This window comes from Hoplias malabaricus, chromosome 6 (genome assembly GCF_029633855.1).
Source record: "Hoplias malabaricus isolate fHopMal1 chromosome 6, fHopMal1.hap1, whole genome shotgun sequence".
Taxonomy (NCBI): domain Eukaryota; kingdom Metazoa; phylum Chordata; class Actinopteri; order Characiformes; family Erythrinidae; genus Hoplias; species Hoplias malabaricus.
The window spans coordinates 27,803,592-27,827,210 of NC_089805.1; the positions used below are offsets into that span (position 1 = coordinate 27,803,592).

At 40.8% G+C, this 23,619-nt stretch overlaps 1 protein-coding gene across 1 annotated transcript in view; it reads right to left on the bottom strand.

Annotated features, from left to right (window-relative positions):
* gna12a (guanine nucleotide binding protein (G protein) alpha 12a) overlaps positions 1 to 21,664 on the bottom strand; it is a 40,536-nt gene extending 18,872 nt beyond the window's left edge. The window contains exons 1-2 of the mRNA XM_066674464.1: positions 20,931 to 21,664; positions 8,429 to 8,644 (exon numbers count right to left, since the gene is read on the bottom strand). Coding sequence (XP_066530561.1) covers positions 8,429 to 8,644; positions 20,931 to 21,257 — 543 coding nt within the window. The 5' untranslated portion in view covers positions 21,258 to 21,664. The remainder of the gene's footprint in view (positions 1 to 8,428; positions 8,645 to 20,930) is intronic.
* Between the last annotated feature and the right edge of the window lie 1,955 nt (positions 21,665 to 23,619).

Below are 23,619 nucleotides of genomic sequence, written 5' to 3' on the forward strand. Positions count from 1 at the left end.
TATAATACATGCATATATGCATTTCTCTCAGATATATTCTCTTTGTTTTTTAGGCACGAACTAACTGGACAAATTAAAAACCCCTCTTGAAAAGCATTAAAAATTTAGCACTGCTATATCTCATTGCAACTGAATATGATATTAAGTGCATTTCCCATAAGAGTAGAGTACACTATGATAAGACCATGATCATAATTAAATTCACTAGTGCATCCCAGTAAAACAATAACCAGATTAGAGAGCTACAGTAGTTATCTCAATAAATATACCAGTCTACAGCTGACATAGAGATTTCAATTGGTCCTATCAGGTTAAAGAATTATTTTGTTTTATTCTGACGCATGTAAAGCCTGTTGCTGAAATATGTTTTGTGTGAAACACTGTGTTTTGAATGAAAGCACTGTAATCAGCCAGTCACATGAAAAAAAGTCTGGGATGTTGCCCAAGGTGTCTATCAAAATTTCATAACTGGTGAACTAGGGGCTGTGAAAACACACCCAGAACAGCGAACAGCCATCCCCAGCACCCAGGGAGCAGTTGTGGGTTTGGTGCTTTGCTTCAGGGCACTTCAGCCATGAATTGAGGCAGGAGGACAGTGCTGTTCCTTAACTCTCTGCCCCCAATTTCCCTGCCGGTCGTGGGATTCAAACCAACAACATTTCAGTCTCAAGCCTTCTTCTCTAACCAGATACATCAAAAGCTGCTACCCTAAAGAAAATAAAAAAACAAAAAACACGCCACTTCAAGAGTAAGCGTGATAGATGGGAGAAGTCAAGGCAATTCATTACAAGGTTGTACAATCGAAACAAGTGTTTATCTAATGGATAATGGAAATCTTACAAGCTCTCTGCTCATCCTGACTTGTGAGGAATTTCAGACGCAACCCCAAGACATCGATCTCCTCGCCAGAATGTTGGACGACGCCCAGTATCGGAGTAATGGAGGTATCTATCTCCGGTTACAGACACACACATACGCATACACACACACACACACACACTATCAGGAATTTGATTTCTCCCAGCGCTAGGGAGGCTGAGCTGAACTTCAAGAATGTCTGTTTTTTGCCTCTTTGTGTACCTGTGTTAGCGGCCCTCCTGATGGAATGTTTGAGTAAGCTGAACGCTTAGTGCAGATGGACGGGGGTGGGCTTCTGACAATACAATTCACCATTGACAGCCACAGCGTAGAGAGAGGCTGTCTCTTTGGATAGTCACTTTGCAGAATCTCTCTCTTTGAGTTAAGCCCGTGCACTCTGGTTGCACACTCTGAAAAAGAATAGCCATTCCTCCTCTCTAGTCTCTGGCTCTGTATATGTCTCTCTCTGTCTTTCTCCTCATTCACGGATGCTTTCACTGGCAGAGAACCAGTGTGTTCCTGCCTTGGCTAGGATGGCTCTCTACAGTTGAAACACAACTGGGCCAGTTGCTTAATAAACCACATATAACAGAAAAAGGAGTTGGGAAACATATCTTGTCCCATTAAATCCTATGTGCTATGAAAAGACAAGACGTTGTTAGTGGAACGAGTAACTGATAAACAGTGTACACATACACCTACACCCTACACATGCTGACAAAGCACCAGTTTCTTTACTCTACTAACCCTTGATCCTATGAGGCAACTGCAGTAGAGCTTCAAGTGGAATATGACTAATTAAATAAATACAGATAGCTTCCAATCACAGTAGAGAACGAAAGAAGAGATCACTCTTACTGCTCAAACGTAAGGAGAAAGGAATTAGCAGGCAATCTGCTTAGGCGCAATAAGCTATTTCCTCTGTTCCTCCTTTCATCCAAACTGACCACAAAACAGTGATACAGGTTCACACTGCCAGGAAGCATTGAAATAGATTATTAGTCATAAAAGCCAGGAAATCTCGACATACAAGACCATAAATGTCAAGACACGAAAGGCAGCCCAGAGGCATGCAGGTGTTGGTGGGGGGCTAGATACAGCCCTCTACAGTTTTCAGTTTCCTTTTAGAATTTCATGCGTGATTTTTTTAAGCTTCTATTACATTACTATGTAACTTTCACACTGTAAAAAATACTCTCTCATGTCAGTTTTGCATCACATAACACAATCCTAAAACCCTTGTGGGAGTTTAGTTTGACACTGGATGTTAACATGAAAGGATTTCCTTTTACAGGCCAAGCCAGGTTTCAATAAAAGGACAGGCAGCTCCAGTCAAGCTTATATGTATTTTTCATTAAATGCTTGGTGTAAAGTTTCAACTCACTGATTGGAAGTGAAATCATGAGGTAATGGTAGTCGAGATTTCAAGCCTATACCTGCTGAAAGAAAAAGGCTCAACACCAGCACGTTCTGGTCAAATTCATAGCGTCTCTGACTCAGTCTGAATGGGTTTTGTGTCAACTAAAGCAAAAACTGAGCTGTTCGCTAGTCTACACAATGGCTGCGGGCCAGTGTGGTTTTCTGGGGGTGGCCATGTCAACTTTCAACAAAGCATTACAGGCTTCCTGTCCACAAACTCCCTAAAGCCTTCAAGCAAAGCAGCATTCATGTCCAATCACAATATGACTAGAATGCCTTTCCTGCAAACACCGGGCCTAATGATTTTGGCTGGTTAGCTGAGAATGAATGAGGTTAATTTGGAGGGCTCTTTCACATATTAACGACAGTTTTAGTCGTTCTACAGCAGTTTTAATACTTGAGTTGTTTCTTGCCTTTGAGTTTCCTTCATAAATACTAGTGGGAAGACATTAAATCCTTGCTAACTGCGCCAGGAGGAGTCATGCAGCCTTAATTAGAATTTAAATCATAACTCATACGGCCACATCCTGCTAGTAACTGTAATTCTAAGCCATAAGCAATACCTCTAACAACTTTTAACACATGGTACACATTAGAAGTGTGCCTTATCAGTAAAGCTTTTTGTAATTGGACCAATCAGAGATTTTAGCTTACACTGGGTTATGTTGAAGCAGAAAGGCATTTTGGGTTTTCTCAGGGTCTGTGCCAGTGCTTTTTTTCCAAGCGAATTCTCTGATAGACTACAGCTGAATTCTATGTCTGCCATAACCCTTACTTTAGCCTGGAGAAATCCTCTCAGGACCCAGAAGCAAAAGAGACACTGGAGGCAAGGCCAAGTCCCTCATGAAGAGCAAGAGAAGAGCTGTTTTCCTTCACTTAGAACATCTACAGCTTCTCCCTGTTGGCAGGTCTGTTCCGAACAGTGTTTCTAGGATAATGGTGTCTCCTGGAGAGTCACTGTGTAGCAACAGCATTTGTTTTTTTTGTTTTTTTTTTTTTTTACTTTTTAAGATTTGCAATATTTATTTCTTCCAAATGTTTCCCCTATTGTCATCCAAGATCATTGCCAACAAGTCAGTTCCAGGGCTCTTTTTTTGGTCTTTGCCACAATATAAGGCTTTGACACAGAGAGAAACTCAGTCATTTTATACAGCTAGTGTCATCAATTCCATAATCTATTATGCTCCAGTGGACTACCAACTACAGACTACAGATTTTCACAGCAAAACATCAATATGACTTTCAACTACATTTTATTTCCCTCCAATAATAAGTTTAACTGCAGTTCCAACAGACTGTTAAATAGATAAAGGCCTGATTTTGCTGTCTCCACCCAGAAAGTCTCATCACCATAAACATAAAAAAGTAGCCTCAGTCATCCATCTTAATTTACAGCAATATTATTTAAAAAAAAACAAAGACAATTTTCTATACAGTTTACAATACAATTTAAAGTCCTCCCAATAGAAAGGACAATAAAGTATCCCAAAAATATTAACAGGTTCCATTAACATTATCCTGTAGGCCATTGTACGACGGTATGCAACAGAGATATTATTACACTGCAATTTCATTCACCCATCCATCCATCCATCCATCTATCCATCCATCTATTTATATGTGACTGCCTCAACCTGTATCTTTTAGACCATATGAACACACATTGGACAGTGTACTAGTCTATTGCAGGGCATCACACATATGGACACTTTTGCAAAAAGTTGATCTACCAACATGTGTTTCTGGATTGTAGGTCAAAACCAGAGCACTTGGAGGAAACCCACGCAAATACAGGGAGAAAACACCAAACTCCTCAAAGATAGTGACCCAAGCCAGGGCTTGAGCCACAACCCCAGGACTCTGGAGCTGTGTGATAGCAACAAGAAATACCAATCCACACCAAGAACAAACGGAACTTGTAAGAGTTTGACATTGTAAGAGTTTGATAATGTAAAGATGTTGGATTTTTTCCAGTTTAAACAGCTCTACATTTCCTGTTCTACTGAAAGGAATTACTGTAAAAAGTAATTGATTAAGAGGCTCAGACAGTCTGTAGATAAAGGTTAGGAGTAGTATTCCAGTCAATATCCATGGGTTTATTTTTCCACACTAAAAAGAATTAACTAGTATTCACACTGTCAACATAGTCACTGAATTTAAACAGTGTTTTATTGGCTGATGTGAGACTTATCTACATTGAATAGGCATTTCAAAGAGGGTTTTGTGTTTGTGTTATTTAAACCATCATTTTTATTTATATTTATTAATACAATTTGTATTACTTTAATAACAGTGAACCAATTCTCATTATTCTGTACAGAAACAAGAGTGGTCTGTTTTTTTCACAATGCTTACAGAGCTGTTAAATATCACTGATGAATCTGTAGGGACTTTAATACTGGCCGATATTATTGGACAACCAGTATATCTGTCAAGCCTTGGTGTCCGCACAAGCATGGCCTTGTTCAGAAACAGCAGAGCAGGAAACAAGAAGAACAAAAATGAAGACCTTGGCTCTGACCGATGAAAGGGATGTGAGCCCTGCAGTTCAGCAGTCTGACTGACCGCTGTAACATCCTCCCACTCGCTGTGCCCCGGACTGCTCCAATAACAAGTACTCCCTCACAGAGCATAAGGGACAAAAGAACCAGAGCAAACAACCTCTGACCCACCCCCTCCGGCTGAAAGCTAGGTCTTTTTTAGAGGTTCAGCATATTTATGCAAGAAACACAGTGGATCTCAGTGCCAAAGACGTCACACATTTCTAATTCACATTACGTACATAATGATGCTTAATGCAAGGAGGCGACCACTGTACACCAACACAAATGCAAAAGCTTTCTTTGTTCCCTGATGGGACAATATAAAATGAACACAAGCCTCACAGCCAATAAATCTCCTGTTTTTATTCAATCTCAGTTTATTAATTCAAGCATGATAGTGTATAAAGTCCCACACCCTTCTCTTTTCAAGCTTGATTTATAAATTGACAAAAAGCTAATGTGGCTTTAATGGGCTAGTAAATCAAATTTTCATACTAGCATATACTCCCTGCAAATTAAATGATACAGCACTCCTGCATGTCACTCCGTGAAGACTCTGTCCAAGTGTCTGGAGCAAGAGGCTCATCAGCTAACGCCAGCCCCTAATTCAATTCGGTCCAAGGCAGATTAAACACTAATTGTCTTATATGATGAAAATGCTCTTAAACAGTAAAGGCTGTCTCATTTGATTTGTGTGTAGTGGGTTGGAGTGAGGGAACGCCATGAGGGCTAATGATGAAGATGATGGCCGGGAACATACTGTGACTGAACACATAAAGAGAACTGTTGAAGAGCCTTATATAACTCCCTACACAAATAAACGACCGTTTCTCTCATCAAAGCTAGACTCTTGCAGATTCTTTTCTTTCATTGTAAGGCTTTGATATGCTTATGAGCCGGAAACAGGTCATCCATTGGTCATCCATGGCAGAGATGCTCACAAGTCATTTTCTGCAAGGGCAAGTAAAATCTCAAGTCTTTGAGTTTGTGTTCACATCAAGCCTCAAATCTTTCATCACCAGTCCATGTCGGGTGTCAAGATTCTTACGGTTGAAAGCTTGAATGCCATTGGGTCCGGCCCATAACACTGCATTGCTATTTCTTGTGAGTTTGAAGAAGTTGGGTGAAGTTAATCTGGCTGATTTCAACAAGTAGAATGTCCATATTTGGGTCTTGACTTGCCTTTTTGTTTTTGTGGCGACGTTTCCAGGCAGACTTTACTTCGTGACCATATGACTTGCTGCCTTAAAGTATTTTAAAGTTGAAGACGACAATGTGTATATTCACTAAACTGATCAAAATATGGTCACAGTTTTGTTCGTTCACCAGGGACTCAAATGTTTTTATGAAATTGTGGAATAAATTAACTCAAATAAAAAAATGTATTGGTGGGTGTTTAGAGCTGCTCTAATGTACTGCCATCTTGATCTGGGTTTACACGTGACTCCGGGGCCAATTTTTAATCCCCTTTAATGCCACTGGCTATATTGATTAATAGAAGATTATTCTGCACGGCGTGGCACCTCCCGCAGCAGGTTTTCCACATCTGGTGTGAAAGGTACTCATGAATAGAAAGCTGCAGCTATCTTTCACGTTTAACTCAGCTCCGAGTTTGACTTGGGAAACTGTGGAACAATCAAGCAGAGCAGGTCTGCGTGCATAAACACTTACACTGAATTAGAAGTGACTAAGTGGGTCTTGGTCTAGTTGGTCTATGCCATTGGCTAGTGGACATTAATTTATTGTTAAGCTGGCTGTTTATTTTTAATAAACACAAAGAAAGATTAAAATATAGTACCTTAATTTAGGTAGGCTGTGACAAAAGGGTAAAAAGTAAACAGACTCTATAAACATACACCTACCCATAAGAAGATGCAGTAGGATAAATTAACCAAATAATTACAAAAAATATAAAGTCTATAGGTTTAGTTCATTTAATAATATTAATAAAAATCCAGCAAAATGTAACAAATAATTATTAATAAATTAATATATTTTATAAGCAAATTTAATGACAAAAGGCACAGCTGTAGAACGTGAACTTGCCACTGCCATGGTCAGTGTTGTTATCTGTGGCTGTGCCCAGGCTTTACGTTGCACATGACAGGCAAAGAAACTGAATTGATATTTCACAATGACTGCTATGTTCATTTCATATCTCTACAGCAGAGAACCAGCAACAGCACGAAAATACAACAGGTACAAGCACATGTACTTATAACCACTTTAAATAGTACTCTAAGTTAGTCCAAAGGATGGTGGGAAGCGGTCCTATCATATGTAGTGTTTATGCTTATTGCTCTCTGTTCTGCCCCACTGACCTAATTTTGCAATGGTGAATAATTTAGAATGATCTAGAGGTATTGTGGCAGGGACGTGTATGGCACTTCCTCTTCTCCAGTGCCCCAGACAGAGAAAATTAAACATTGAGAAGGTCCTGAACTCATTAAAGTCAAAATGCTGTGTGTGCAGTGAGCTTTGGATCACATGAATAAATCAGGCCTCTTACTGCTTTTTGAAATCTGAAGATTTAATTATGGACTGTGTGCATGTGAATGGGTAGAACAGTTTGTCCAACATTTCTTCTATCATTTCATATTTACTTTGCGAATACCATTTTAAGAGCTTCAGAGACTCAGCCTTAATACTCAGTATATAATTCAGGCGTGGGGGAAATCATATGCATGCAGGTGGGAGTTCTGGAAACAGAGTAGACCGATGTTTTGATCCAAATAGCCGAATATTTGGGTCCAGCTCTAATATTTACATATTACATACCAATGGTCTTCTCTTTAGCACCAAACTGCTGTTTTCCACTTCTAAAAATGGCCTACAACCTGGAGAGGCCACCAATGCTATTCAGTCAGTGACATCCAAGACCAGAGAATATAGAGTAACATTATTTCACACAAAACATTATTGTTTGAATTCACTAATGTGTAAGGCCTTCTGCACAGTTCCTGAAACCCTAATAAATAACAGAATTCATTTAGAGCAAGCTCAGTCAAACCTAGTGAATGTGGCATCCTGGTAGGCATGGGAGAGTTGCCTGAATTGGAGTGAAGAGCAACAGAGCAACTGAAAATGATTCTAATTCAAGGAAAATCATGAACAGCCCAAATGACACAGTGCTTACTCTGTATTTCCAGTAAAATATCCCTCTCTGTGCCCTTTGAAATATAGTGTTATATAAATAGTACCTTCACCTTCACCTGTGATGTGTGAAAGAATACTTAAATTCAGCTTTATGATGTGTTTAAATCTTGAATTTTCTCTTTGGTAAGAAGAGACATTTCCCTTTTATTAAAAAAAGTTTCTGATTGGTTGACTTGGTTGAGTGTCAGTGGGCATAAGGCAGGGGTGACATTATAAAGGCTATAAAGGGGAATATAACACACAAACTGGATGAAAATTCCAACCGGCTGTAGAAATGCAGGCTTAGATTAAACCCAGGGATGTTACACTTCAAGATTTTTTTAAATGGAAAATACAGTGTTATGTTATTATATCATGTTTTGATATCATTGTTGTCTAGGTTGTGGAGAATACAGTGATACGGCTTTATATCTTGTCCTCTCGTCCATCCTGGGCAATCAAAGCCCACTCACCAGCTGGAACTCACTCCTCCGTCCATATGCCTCCTGGATTCCCGAGTCACCCCACAGCGCCTGTAGGGCAGGTACATACAGCTGGAAAGTGCAGGGCTCCACTGGCATGCCCGCCTTGTTCTCAAACGACATCACAAACATGCCATGCTTCTCATTCTCTGAGTTCTGCCAGGGGACCCCCAGCTTGTCCCGGGCGTCCACCAATACCCGCATGCCCTGAAAGAGACAGACAAGAAAAGAGTGTGAGCAAGGAAGTGTATTTAATGCATTAGTCATCCATTAGTCATGTCCACTCACTCCCTAGACACACATTTTACACAGCAGTCTGGTCTTGTCTATGAACTGCACAGATAATTAGCCTGAGCAAATGTGAACAAACTCTGGAGAATAGGGTTCACTTCCAGAAACTGAAGTGATGTCATTAGTGTAGAAGTGGGAAGCGGAGAGAAATCCTCAAGAGATATGGAACAGATTGCAATACACAACATGAAATATCTGTGGCAAGACATGTTCTGTTGTTTTGTTATACCATAAAAGAACAAATGGCTGTTTGAAGGAACTGCTAAATGATGTCAGCAACAAAGTGAAAGGCATAGTGACTGGATGAACAGATCCACAATACATAAGTTAAACCTTTGAACAATTATTTAACAGCTGTGGTTATAAATCCAAAAAAGGCAGACAGACAGGCAGACACACAAACGGATAGATTGTTCAGCCTGGTAATAAAAAAGAAAATCAAAAATTTTGGACTGAGCCAAAGCGAAGATCCTCCAGAGAATTCTCTGGAGAAAAGTGAATTCAACAAAGCTAAAAAGTCATAGATGAGCTCCCTCAATCCCATCCAAACACAACACAGCGCCCAAGCAGCCCTAAAGAGCTCCTCCACTGAAAAACAGTGGGTTGGAGTCTGGAACCCTAGAAGCATCAGGAGACCTTCTCAAAATGTAACATTAAGCCATCAGCTGCTCTTAATTACAACTGCAGCACCATCCACAAAGGCAAATTCTTCCTTACAGTAAAACTGACACTCTCTTATGTGCTAGACTGGAATAAGATCCTGGGATTCAAAGTATTTTTCCCCTTTCTTTTATTTTGCCATTTTTAACAGTAATTCTCAGATGTGGCCTATGTAACTGTATGTGATGGTAATTTGAGCTCTGAACACTGTCAGGGTGTGTCTGGGAAGAGAGGAAATGCTGTATTTATTGCCAACAACAATAAATGGACATCCTCTATTCTGTCACAAGTTGGACTCTATGTTTTTAATTAATGCTACATTTATGTTTATTGTGATTAGGGGATGGGGGTTTCACTGTTGGGCTGCATGAGCCTCATATGTTTTCGGCAATGTGCAGTTCAGCTCTGCCCAGCCCAATGGTGCATGCCAACACAACACAATGCCTGGGCTTGTCTTTTTGGAGCCTTGTTCTTAAAGACCCAAAAAAATTTGACACACCACACATATCATAAATACCAACCTCATTTTAAGATACTGTCCACATTTTTAAATACTGCTGTATACGAGATTACCATTACTGCCCAACCCTAAATTATATACTATTATCCACCCCCATGTTTTCATTTCTTGATAAGATGAAAACCAGCATGAAAAAAATCATGATAAAATCAACATTATGATACTGCAAAAAGAATTTAGATTTTCACCCCTACTTAAGGTGAATCCTATTTCTTATTTTTACCCCTACTCTTTGGAATTGAATTACAAGGTGTGGTGGTTAACATTTTGCATGAAGAAACACTTCAAGTGTCTGATACATCATCAGAACACAAATAAGAAAGAGCAGTGCTTCATTCCCATCTGCCAGCTGTGTTCTGGAGGCAGCTCTCCCAGTCCGCAGTGATATCAGAGGAGAGATGCTGTACCTCAGTTAAATTTAGGGCATCGTATGCCTTCAAAATCAATGAACAATTATATAATATCAACCACACCCTAATGTAATTGCTTCAGCATTTAAGGTGAAACAGGAAATTTACTAATTAACTACTGACATATCACCATATTATTAGTGAGATTTTATGCTTGTTATGCAGTAAAGGGTCATATTACATCAAACCATATTAAACTAAGATAATACATCCATTATTATAGTTTTTAAAGAGAAAATACTGACATTTGTGGGTTTATTTGGTAACTTGTTCAGCCATCTTGTCCATGTTTCTCTAGGCATTCAGAGCCTGCCATTGGAAGTGTTTCCCTTGAGTTTCAAGGGCCATACCACACTAACACTACCCCTTGCCCTACACCCCAACTAGAATTTAGATACCCCTACCTCTAGGCAAAATGGAGGAGTAGTGGTAAGTGGTATGGCCAAGGGGTGAAATGGGACTCATCCTTAGTGTTGAGTCATACTGATATCAAAACAAGCAGAAAAAGGCTGGAAATGCGGACTCATATCTCATTATGGGAATGAAAAATTAAACATAGTATCTAATAACATACCATATACATTCTTATGCATTCATTCCATAATACCATAGCAAAACATCAGTAATAACCTATAAGGGTAAAACGGAGATCTGCTTTGGAAAATTTGGCAGGATATGTCCTCTGCCACAATGGAGTCACCTTGGGTTAGTGGGACAGGGCACAATGTCTACAAATCCTTTTACTCCAACCACATGTGAGGCTTCTGTCTAATAACCCAAGGCAGATGCACTGTAAAACACATAAACTAGGAGACAGCTACAGGAAATGAATGTGGTGCATAGCCCTTCGGTCTGGCTGTCTTTTGCAAGCCCCTCTGCATTTTGGCCACTCAGCAGTTTACCACTAAAGTAAATAGTCGTTTATGCCTAAGGCTTGACTGCTGATGCCATTAAATACTTTTAATGATGCGCTCGGACATGGTACTGTCAACTAATAGTTAAAGCATCTACCTTCAAGAAATATTCTCTCTCTCTCTTTATTTGGTCAGCTATGAGACCCCTCCCCCATGCCCAAACCAAAACCCCTCTCATCAATCTCTGGACTATCACCCACTTCCTTCAGGTACTATTTGGGTCAGGACACATTCTCTGTCCTCATGGACCACCTCCACCAACTCCAACAAGCCAGGGGAGAAGGAAAGAGAACAAGGGAGGGTTAAAAACAGAGGGGGATCAGGCTGTTTTATCACAACATAGAGGTCAGTTGCAGGGCTTCCAATCTCTCCCTGAGTCATGGCAAGTTTCCAAAAATAGCTCCAAAAACCACCAAAACCCTCACCTCACCACAAGTGGAGCTCCTAGTGTTTCTGAGAACCCTCAGCAAAACAAGTCTTCACCGCTTGTTTTGAATGGCATCCTTCGAGTTGACTTTTCGACTCCACTGAAATGCTAACATCTTTCCATTTCGTTGGAATTGTTAAAGTCTCTCCAGACACAAAGTGACATATCGTTCAAAGGATCATTGTGGGTCTACAGCAAAGAGGGAATTCCCCATCTGCTAAAGGACAACAGAGAACAATGCATGTGTGTAATGTCTAACGATGGCATGCGCAATATCTTTCAAATATCTTGAACTAGCCAGAGCGCATAGAAAGGTCTGATAGGAATTAGGCAGTGGACATATGTCAGTAGCTACAATGTGGCCTGCACTGTGATTCTGTAGAGTAAGCAGATAAGTGGTGAGGCCCAGCAGCTGCTCTTAGCTTCGCCGCCACTGAGCTACCACAGTTTAAATCAACGTCTCCACACTCATGAATAAGCCGCCTACGTGGATGGTTCCTCTGGCCCCAGGGCCAAAGAACTCTCAGATTTATCACACAGGAAGATGGGCTTGAAATACGCAGCTCCCAGTGGTCACCCATGAACCACTTCCTGCACCCTCCCCCGCTAGTCTTTTGAAATCCGAAGCAGAATGCAGTCCTCTCCAAAGTGGGGAGCGCATGTTTCCTATAGCGTGGCTTGATATCACCTACTTGAAAAATTCCCAGCCATTATCAGTTCTACAACAACTTTGGATTTGGTACAAGTTTGTTCTACGGCTTCACAAAAGGAAAAGGAAGCTTAAACTTACATTGTTGTTACTGTGGGATTTTTTTTTATTAGAAATTATTGGCTTGTATTCTGTTTTCAGTGCAGTAAATAAAAAACAACAATCAATAGGATAACAAAGAAAGCATCAGTAACTTGTGTGTGTTTACATTTTTGATTTGAGAAGGAGACTAGCTAGAAGCCTGCAATATTTTCTAGCCTTACAAAATTTAGTCTCAGAGGTAGGTTGAATTGTCTGTATATCACTATCTAACGTAGTCCTAAATCCAAAACACTTATGTTGAGGTCTGGACTCTAGACTGGCCAGTGCATACGTCTGAAAACCCCAGTAGCTTATATGATTGCTTTGCAATGTTCTTTTATGTCCTATTTCCTTCTATTAATAATGGCTTCTCAACTGCTGAACTTAGACCCATACAGCAAAGGTGCTGCCAATCTGTGAAATTATATGCAAAATTATCTTTTACATTTTCATATAATTTTCAGATATGTATAATTCTTCATTTTTGATTGAAATATCTAAAGTCTACCATATATAACAGTCATCTGTGAAAATTAATTGTGAAAATGATTGGCTTTTTTTTACTGGAAATGAAAAAACAAAGGGTAGTCATAGACGGTTGTACGATACATGTAACACATTTCAGGACCCTAAAATCGAACTAAGAATTTCATTCCCTGTTTTTCCAGGGTACTTGAAAATTGAGGTCACACACTGTCTACTCACCCACACTTATCCACCTCAGAGCATTTTGAAAACAAGACATTCCAAGCCCCTGCTGAATGCCATAAATATTTTCTCAGGCCTGTAGTAAACAGAGGAAACGTAGCTCTGCCAGTCATCCACACTAGCACAGGACAACAGGACAGCACAGAGATGGAGAAGAGCTTTGTGATATGAAACATTATCTCAGAAGCAGACAGAACAGGGAGAGAAGTGTGAGGGGCCAAACTGAGGTTAGATCTAATCAGCAAACAGATATGAGTCAGTGTCAGGTCACTCTTAAGAAGCATCCAATAAAGGAGCTTCCTACAGAGCCACAGAAGGAGCCTCAGGCTGATAGGTCTTCACTGATAGGGACGCTTTTCCCAACATGACACAAATGGTATTTTAAGACTTAATGAGCCAAAAAGTTAATGAAGCTCACTAATCCACATTCCACGATAACGTGTCAACCTAGCATTGTTTACAGCAGTGGAAGGCACATTATTGATTTGCAGGGTCATCGCTACGATCTCAAAGGAAACGATGTGATAATGTTCCACATCCCAGGAGGTTTTGGTGGAGAGAGCGAGACAGAGAGACAGACAGAGAGAGAGAGAAAGAGAGACAGAGAGAGAGAGAGAGAGAGAGAGAGAGAAAGAGAGAAAGAGAGAGAGAGAGAGAGAGAGAGAGAGAGAGAGAGAGAGAGAGAGACAGGGAGAGCGAGAGTGAGACAGAGAGAGAGAGAGAGACAGAGCGAGAGAGAGAGAGAGAGAGAGAGAGACAGAGCGAGAGAGAGAGACAGAAAGAGAGAGAGAGATAGAGAGACAGAGCAAGAGAGAGAGACAGGGCGAGAGAGAGAGACAGAGCAAGAGAGAGACAGAGCAAGAGAGAGACAGAAAGAGAGAGAGAGAGAGAGACAGAGCAAGAGAGAGACAGAGAGAGAGCGAGAGCGAGACAGAGAGAGAGCGAGAGAGAGAGAGAGAGAGAGAGAGAGAGAGAGAGAGAGGGAGAAATTTAGAACTGCTGCCTCTGTAATATGGCTGAACTGAAGATAAGCCTATCTACAAAACAACCAATAAGCTGGTCAGCGTACAAGATTTACTCAAAGTGTAATTACCCAGCAGGTCTGTTTGTTCTACTTTTTTGTGTGTGTATCAGATTGTTAGGGACACAGCTACAGGCAAAAAAAAAAAAAACACCACTTTATCCTTCCACGTTTTCCACTCTGCCATTTTCTGATCTTAGAATAACAGATGAAAACAGAATGATGAAAAAAAAACTTCATAAATGATTAGGGATGGGAAGCACTACACTCTCAGGAAAAAATGCACAGTAGAGGTACTAAAGGTACAAACAGTGTAAATGTAGATTTTAAGGCACACTTCTGGTTGAAGTTAACATTAATAATGCTGACCTTATTATTTTACAAAATGATTAATTCATATTTTTGTATATCCTGATAAATTGGGAAAGACAAAAAGGCAGTAGTTTTGTCACATTTTAAAAGTACATTGATTATTAAAGTTTAGTTATTAGGCTGCATTAAATTCAGCCTGACATGACCAATCGTGTTCATTTGTGATAAACATACAGTTGGCAAGAACTGCAAATATGAATAATGTGCCCAGAATAAATGGAAATTGCACTGCAATTCCTCATAATAATTAAAGAAATACTGCTCTATTGGCCATCTCAGATATAAACTGCAATACTACATTGTATCCATTTTATAAGTGGGTTTTCATACCTGACAGTTTGACACATAACATCACATTGTCATTTTTAACAACCCTCAGTGGGGGTACATGTAAAGTGATAAAACAGACTGTGAGAGGATGATGAGACTGTTAAAAAGCTGCTTTTGGAGCATCCTGTGTGTGTGTGTGTGTGTGTGTGTATGTGTTATGGAGAGACATTTCCTCTCACTCAGTAGATGAAAATCCTAGCACTGATAGCCCACTGAGAGTATTAGTGTGGAGCCATCCCAATCTGACCTTGACTAGGGCACTGGCAAACAAGGCTACAGACCCTCTACTTTCACCCAGACTCAGAAACACTCTAAGCTTACTGTGACTACTTCCAACAACACAAAAAGGCCTTCTCGGTCCTAGTCGATTAAGCGTATATAGAGTGTTTACCATAGCAAGAAGGACCCTGTTTGGTTCTATTTCGATAACAGATAGATCATTCTGGCTCACTCTCTCAGTAAAACAGCCCTTCTAACAGCTATTAGCTATTTAGTGGGAAGTGCTGACACATTGCAGATCTCTTCTGCACTGAAATAGACAGGAGGACCGCTGGCAGACTGTGAGCATATAGGGTTTTATTTGGAGTCGTTTAGTCATTTGGGAAAGTGAGAGAACCATGTTGTAAGTGCCAAGACGTATGTTCAATCTGTTTTCTATTCTAAACTCATACACACTTCATATGCTGTACATTGTAGTGCTGACCTATTTACCAGTGGGTGCATTTATATAGTATTGCATGTTGCCACTATCCAAAGAAAAAGAAAAAATATTTTTTTGCATGTATTTCTGGAGCGTTTCTTTTGTTCCATTCATCATAAAATATTCACACATTGTGAAGCACAGCTACTGTGTTCATGTTATGTAGTAAAAAATTACCAAAATAGAGATACATGTTTTTCTTTGGACAGCAACGATATACACTATAGATGATCAAGTTGTCATTTGGTTTTATTGTTATCACAGAAATAATCTTTGAAATACTGGCATTTTAAAAGCAACACCGATGATTGGTTGGTCTTTGTTTACGTTCAGAAGCTCTGCATCTTTTAAAGTGGAATGTTATGTTTGAGAGGAAAAAAATGCTGTTATTTGGGGATTCCAACCCAAGCCTTGGCAGCAGTTTCAGACACTATGCAGTTACAACTGCACCTTGACCAATCACAGTTTAACACACTTCTGTATGTGTTTTGATTAATCTACATGTTCTGGTAAAAGCAGTGCAGTTAAAATATATTTTTGAAGGTACTGTGCACACAAAGCCAGACATCTTCCTTTATATTTAACCCCTTCTCTGAACAACTTCACTGCACTGTCATCACATACCGGGCCCTGCTGAAAATAAACCAGGATGAGCTACTCTGAGGAGCAACAGAACAGTATAGTCTCCCAGGACTGTGTCCACAAAGAGCTGCTCAGTTCCAGCTTTCCACTCGACACTCCTCGGATCCTCCACAGGGGGCTCACAGGGGGATCTGATCACAACCAGCCTTGGTCCAACAAAGCTTTCAGCTCCGCTTGACCTGGAAGCTAGAGTACATTCACACTCCATTGAGGGGTCAGTTTCAGAAAGTCCGCCAAGGCCAGGATAATATTAACAACAGAGACATCTCTGGTGCTGTGGGATCGGTGAGCTGTGTTATGATTTAACATTTGACAGTTTGGCTTATGTGGAGAGCATCTGTTGGATAGAAAATATGATTTATTTTGCCCAAGAAATATTGTTAGTCTGTGGCTAACAATAAAAGTATGCTAGTGGGGACTTGTTAGCATGATCTCATTCCAACAATGCTAATTGGGCCCCACAAGCATTCACTCATTAAAAACATTAGCATTTCTGGATTTGAATGTTCTTTCAAGGGAATAAAACAGACATAAAGCAAGCGGGAGATTCTGAAGGCTGTGTACATCCAGACAAAAAATAACTTCTCCCTCTCTCTTCCTTATAAAGTCAAATCCTTCTGCACAAACCCCTGATCTGGCGGGACTGCTTTCTGACCAAAATGTGGGTGGTTTCCCACTGAAAGGACCAGCAGCATGGTCTAGCAGAGAAGACACCATAAGATCATAAGACCACTGTTGTATTATGAGGTTGTTCCTTACTGTGTAAACCACCAAACTATTGAGGACTAAAACCAATTAACAAGCCAGAAAAATCACAACAGGAAGTCCAAAAAGAGCAGCAAATCAGAGAACAACGTTAATGGTTGTCAGCTCGGAAAAGGTGGGTCCACAGTGGGCCCTCACATTGTTGTTGATCCCATATACGCCTCATATGCTCCCTTGTATTGGTGTCAGCATAGAAATAGGGGAAAGAGGAATGGAGATCGCCTATGGAGAAAGCATTATATATAGAAATCTCAGCCAGATAAATGAAGCAATTCATAAAGCAAAGATCTGCAACAGCAAACAAAACTGTATCCTGCCTTTTTTCAAAGCAACAACTCAGACTTATTTACACGGTACGCATTCTTTAGCATACACATGTCTTGTAAACAGCTTCTTACTCCAGCTTAAGAACATCTATGACATTCAATTTATTTGAGTTTGTTAATGTGTTTTGCGCTCAACACCCCCCCCCCCCCCCCCAATCCTGTATCATGTGGAGCAATCTCACAAAATGAGTACAATCTGCTAAAAGAGGCTTTTTGATTCAGAACACATTTCAGCTGTTTCACACTGCCAGGTGTGAAAAGCAAAGCTCACAATGTATCTGTAGAGACAAGTGCTCAGAATACAGACATGCCAGAGAACATGAAATGACTGTCAGATCATCACTCTCCTCTGGATCACAAGCTCTCCTTCACTATGACAGGGAAGAGAGAACATCTGTGGTACTATCAGCAACCACCGCTGAGACACCAGGAGACACGAACAAAAACATACATAAACATACTTATCCAAGTGACAAGGGAACAGCAGCTGTAGAAAGGCGAGAGCCAAGAGAGAGAGAGAGAAAGTGCACTGAAAGAAAAAAAACGTCAGAAAATAGAACCCAAGGGCCTTTCAAGAATAAAAGTTCATCTTTCTGTTGATTGCAAAAGCAGACTGTCAACCATTTCTGATGAGTATATGAATGAAATGAAATCTTACTATGTCAATGGAAATTACAGTGAGGAATATTTTATTCTCCTCTATAATTATCCTATCACAATTATCCCCTTTTCACATACCTGCAATAAATTCCACATACTATACGTATTTAAATATGTCTGTTAAATCCTAATGAGTAAAACTGTTTTTTATCTGTTTAGCTGAGGCAAATATGTAAAACAACAAAAGCAGAACAAGTATTTTTGGAGTCATGTCATTAATTTAAAAAAATAAGAAAAAAATCCAGCTGCAGCTACAGCATGTTTAGAGGGCAACAGTGAGCCAAGTTTGTTTATTTGAGCTGCAGATGTTGGGAAATATCCCCAGCTGGGAGCTAATCTTTGACAGCTGTTGCAACCAATAACAAAAACAAAAGGATTTAATTGTAACCCAAAATTATTAATATGGCCATTTCTGGGTGACTTTTCACACCGTGACATGACTATTTCAGACATTTTTTATGACAGTGACAAGATATTCCTTCTGTTCCTCATGTTCAACAAAGGAGATAGCAGTAAATGGGAAAATCACTGTATCTCTATCCGTCACTCCTCTACCCTTCACACACACACACACACACACACACACACACACACACACACACACACACACACACATCTTTTTTTCTCCCCCATTCCAGTTAATTAGAGCCGGTGAGTCAGCCTCTGTTGTTAAACACAAAAGCAAGACCCTCTCACAGGGAAATGACCCAGCAACAAAACCATGGCTTACATTGTCAATCAGCTAGTGGGAGAGGCAGACAACTAAAACAAGCATTGCTGTGACTAACGCAGCGCACTTGAGCATGGAGATTAGGCTGATAAATGGGTGGAAACGTGCATCCATCACACGCCTGACTGCATCTACCTGACCCATCATCCGCTAATCAGTTCTCTTCACTCAAGTGAGACTGGAGATTAGAGAGAGAGAGAGAGAGAGAGAGAGAGAGAGAGAGAGAGAGAGAGAGAGAGTCCTGTGTCCTTGGAATTAGTTATTGATTGCTGGCACATAACGAGGCCTAAATTAATAAACGATATAAGGTCATAGGTACACGATAAAGCCTAATAAAGTTAAATACATGGTTTTATGTTGGCCCTTTCACAGAACATCTATGATTAGTAAAGCCTAGAAGTGTGCAATATCAAAAGAAAAATTATATCAAATTAATTGCTAGTCACAGCATATCATTATTTCATTCATTATCTGTAACCGCTTATCCCGCTCAGGGTCGCGGTGGGTCCGGAGCCTACGTGAAATCATTGGGCACAAGGCAGGAACACACCCTGGAGGGGGCGCCAGGCCTTCACAGGGCGACACGCACTCACACCTACAGACAATTTTGAGTCGCCAATCCACCTACCAACGTGTGTTTTTTGGACTGTGGGAGGAAACCGGAGCAACCGGAGGAAACCCTGGTGACAGACAGTCACCAGGTCTCTGGAGCTGTGTGACAGTGACACTACCTGCTGCGCCACCGTGCTGCCCTCACATCATATAATTTGTTATAATATTGAAGTAAGTGATGAAAAAAGCATATTGTGATAACAGCAATATTCTTAATGGTTTACATAATGACATAATGTAGTTATGCATAACATAACCTACGCTCATTGCGTAAGGCATTTAGACACGGCAAACAATGTAGCACAAAGTAGCTGTGCAGGCCCTGATAATATGTATGATGTGCAAGTAGAAGCATGTAGCTAAGTACGAGGAAAATCAAAAATGCCATGTGAAGAGCTCAACAGCCAATGTGTGCTCTAACACAAGCAGGCTGACTGCGCTGACTGAGCATAGCATCTATTTTGCATTTGTTTTGTAAGTTACTGTAAGGCCTCAATGGTTTTTATATTTGTTTAAGATTGCTAATTATATTCATGCAGTCATTTTACAGCATTTTTCTATTGTGGTAGGCTTATTTGTTATGTTTTATAAAAAAAATCTGAATCTTAGTAAGTTACTACTGTTTAAAAAATAACAGATGTTTACAGTTGTTTTTTGTATCTGCTGAATGTTTTAAGCTGTTACATTTATACAAAAAAAACATATCTTAGTGCTATGTTTGATATTTTTATAAGTTCTGTGGTCAATATTTATTCATAATTAAATTCTAATGTTATATCAACATATTCCCACCACTCTGGGGGTGTGTTCACAACCCCTAGTGCACTAGTGTGTGTGTGTGTGTTCACTGCCACAGATGGGTTAAATGCAGAAGACACATTTCATTGTACGTTGTACAATGACAAATAATTGCAATAAAAAATACAATAAAATAGAAGTCTCTGAGGTTCTTGAGTTAGACCGGAGGTACAGTATTTATGTGGCCATGTTTGTGCCTAAACAGACATTTTGTCCTCTTGTGACTGATTGCTTCCTCAAGATACTTCCAGCTTCCATGCAGCAGGCTACTGGAATGTAACAGCTGGTAGTTTGACCAGTGACTGGGCAGTCTGTCATTACACCTGTCTCCTAGGTAAAGAAAGAGACATAACCAGGCCTATATCACCTGGGGCTGGAGGTCACTGATAAAAATGTAAATGATACGTTAGAGAAAAAGGAATGCGGATATATACAAGAAAGAGAAAATGTACAATACGCATTTAGAAAGTGGCAGTTACTGGAGTTAGTTAAGATGAGGTTAAGATGAAAGAAAGAAATAAACTGAACGGAGAGTGGACAAAGGAGAAAGAGAGCGAGAGAGAGAGAGAGAACTATAATGAAGTGATAGGAAGAAACAGATAAAGGAAAAGGGATAAGTTAGAGAAAATAATCACAGAGGCGTAAAGTTAGAGAAAGTTGTTGCTTATAATTAAATGTGTAGGTAGGGCTGCAAAGAAGTAGTTGAGTACCGCTCTCGTGCTTGTAAATCTCATACTAATAGTGTTATGGTCATGAGATTACAATGAGAGAGAGAGATGTAAAATGAGCATTTTCTGTCTCTGCTTGTAGACCTCACCTTGATGATGTTCTCAAAGATGGTGTCTCTGAAGTCCAGTAGCGCCTTCTGGTCGAACTCCTTTCCGTGAATAATCCTCATCTGTTTGAGGAAAGTGGACTTTCCGCTCTCTCCGGCTCCCAGCAGGAGAATTTTGACGAGGCGTCGGACGGAGCGTCTCTCGCGCGCCAGAGCGGCGTCGATCTCGCGGCTGCGGCGCTTGGCCTCGCGCTCCTGGTTCGTGTCCCGCGGCCGCGCGCCCTCCTTCCCGCCACCGGCACCGCCGCGCTCCGGCGGTGCCTCCGCGGGCAGCAGACAGCGGCTCAGCCTGCGCACCACGCCCGCCATCGCGGCCCGGACTCGGGCAGAAAACTCAGCGAGGGGCGCTAACAGCTCGTCCTCATCAAACAGCTCGCGTTCTCTTTTGTTCCCGCGGCTGAACAGACCGGACCGAGGCGGCGACCCCCGAGCTCACTGGACATCCGCGAGACAGTGTACACCATCCAACACAAGAACGGTTCAGCTACACGATAAGGAAAACAAGACTTGGAGGGATGTCTTAGCCCATGAGAGAAAGCACACAGTTATTCCTGTGAAGAAAAAAGAAAAAAACGGGTGAAACTCTTCATTAAAAGTTCACCACAGCTGCCAGATGTGTTCAATGCTTTACATGACCGCAAAACAAGATCCCTCCGTCCACAGGAATAACGTATAAAAAGTTTCTATAGCTTCTCCGACACAGCGCCTCATATGAAGTAAATCAGCTCACAGACTTGGAAAAAAGTTGGGATCTCGGGGCGTGAGAGCGCTTTTCTGTTTGCTTCAGCTCTCTAAAGTTTGTCGGAGCAGCCCCCTCCCTCTCTGTGTGAACTGGGGAGCCTTTCCTTTACCCGCGGACCCCAGGGGGCGACAGAGGGCAGGAGTCCAGACTTCAGACTTCACTCTACGCATGAGCGATAGCAGCGCTAATATAGCCGTATACATACTAGCACTTACAAAGATGATAATTCTGCTTTCAGAATAATAATTTTTATATTATTATTAATATATAGGCAACTTGATCCACATGTTCCATTTATTTGCTTTCATAATTTCCTCCTGATGAATATACTCAGAAGGTGTAAGGACCATTAATGAATACATTCTTATTTTGCAATCTTTCTATGTGAAACTTTTCTTTTTTTTCTAGGTTTGCACATAGCAGTCCAGAAAAAAAAAACACTGCAATGTCATTTTCCTACTGTCAACATGCTGGTACGGTTTCACTATAACATAGCCCCAGGGTCCTGAAGTTATGGGTTCAATCCCCACCTCAGATCACTGACTCTGAGGAGCTTGGTGTGTTCTCCCTGTGTCTGTGTGGGTTTCCAGACACCGCAGTATCCTCCCATATGTGTGTAGTTGTGAGTGTGTGGCAACCTGTCCAGGATGTGGCCCTGCACTGCAGACTGCTTTTGCAACATCTCAGTTAGGTAGTTAACATCCCAGATAACAGTAAATGGGCCACTTTTAATCCACTGGCAGCAAACCTGTCAGGTTATTGGCAGATGACACAAGCAGTGCAAATGATCTCAAGTAAACAGGTAAATAAACCCTAAATAAGAGATGTCATAACTGTGTCAGTAATATAGCTCAATTGATAAAGATTATTTTTAAAAAAAGATTGTATTAAATTTTTTATGTTTATCTGGATTTGCTAAAACAATTATACCAGTCAAGGGGCAAAAAAAGACAAGCCAATGAACAGTGTGTCTCAAAGATGAAGAAACAAAAAAGGAAATGATCATAAAGACAGTGATCCTATTTTGGAAACAATCTGTGGGGGTAAGCTGAAAACTATTGGTAATAATTTCCCCCTTCCCCCACAGCTTGTCTTACATTGAATCACAGTATATCATATGGGTGCTTCCTTATTTTTATCTGTCTCTTTACTCTTCAGACACTGTGTAGCTTAAGATCATATTTCAAGATATGTTATTATTAATTGTAACAGACACTTAAAGGTGCAATATCTGACATGTGCCACGTTACTAAAGTGGCAAAATAACATTCATTCATTATCTGTAACCGCTTATCCAATTCAGGGTCGCGGTGGGTCCAGAGTCTACCTGGAATCATTGGGCGCAAGGCGGGAATACACCCTGGAGGGGACGTCAGTCCTTCACAGGGCAACACATATATACATACAGACACTTTTTGAGTCGTCAATCCACCTGCAACGTGTGTTTTTGGACTGTGGGAGGAAACCGGAGCACCCGGAGGAAACCCACGCGGACATGGGGAGAACACACCAACTCCTCAAAGACAGTCACCCGGAGCGGGAATCAAACCCACAACCTCCAGGTCCCTGGAGCTGTGTGACCGCGACACTACCTGCTGCGCCACCGTGCCGCCCCGGCAAAACAACAATTTCTGTATAAATATATATTGGAGAAAAGGCATCATGAGCGAATGAAGTCACACACTCTGTGTGTGTTGTTCTCTGCTTTTTGTCTTCAATACGGCAGAAGTGAAATGCATGAAAATTATTTGTTTGGGTCTGAGATTCTGGTGCTCTAGTGTGACATCTAATGGCAGAATGTTCACACTTTTTTGTCTGCACATAAAATAAGGATCTGCACAGACCTGTGGTGGGCTAGCAGTGGCATAAAATCAGCAGGGTCCCAATTTTATTGTGCCAGAATACCTATATATGCCTCCTATCTGGAAT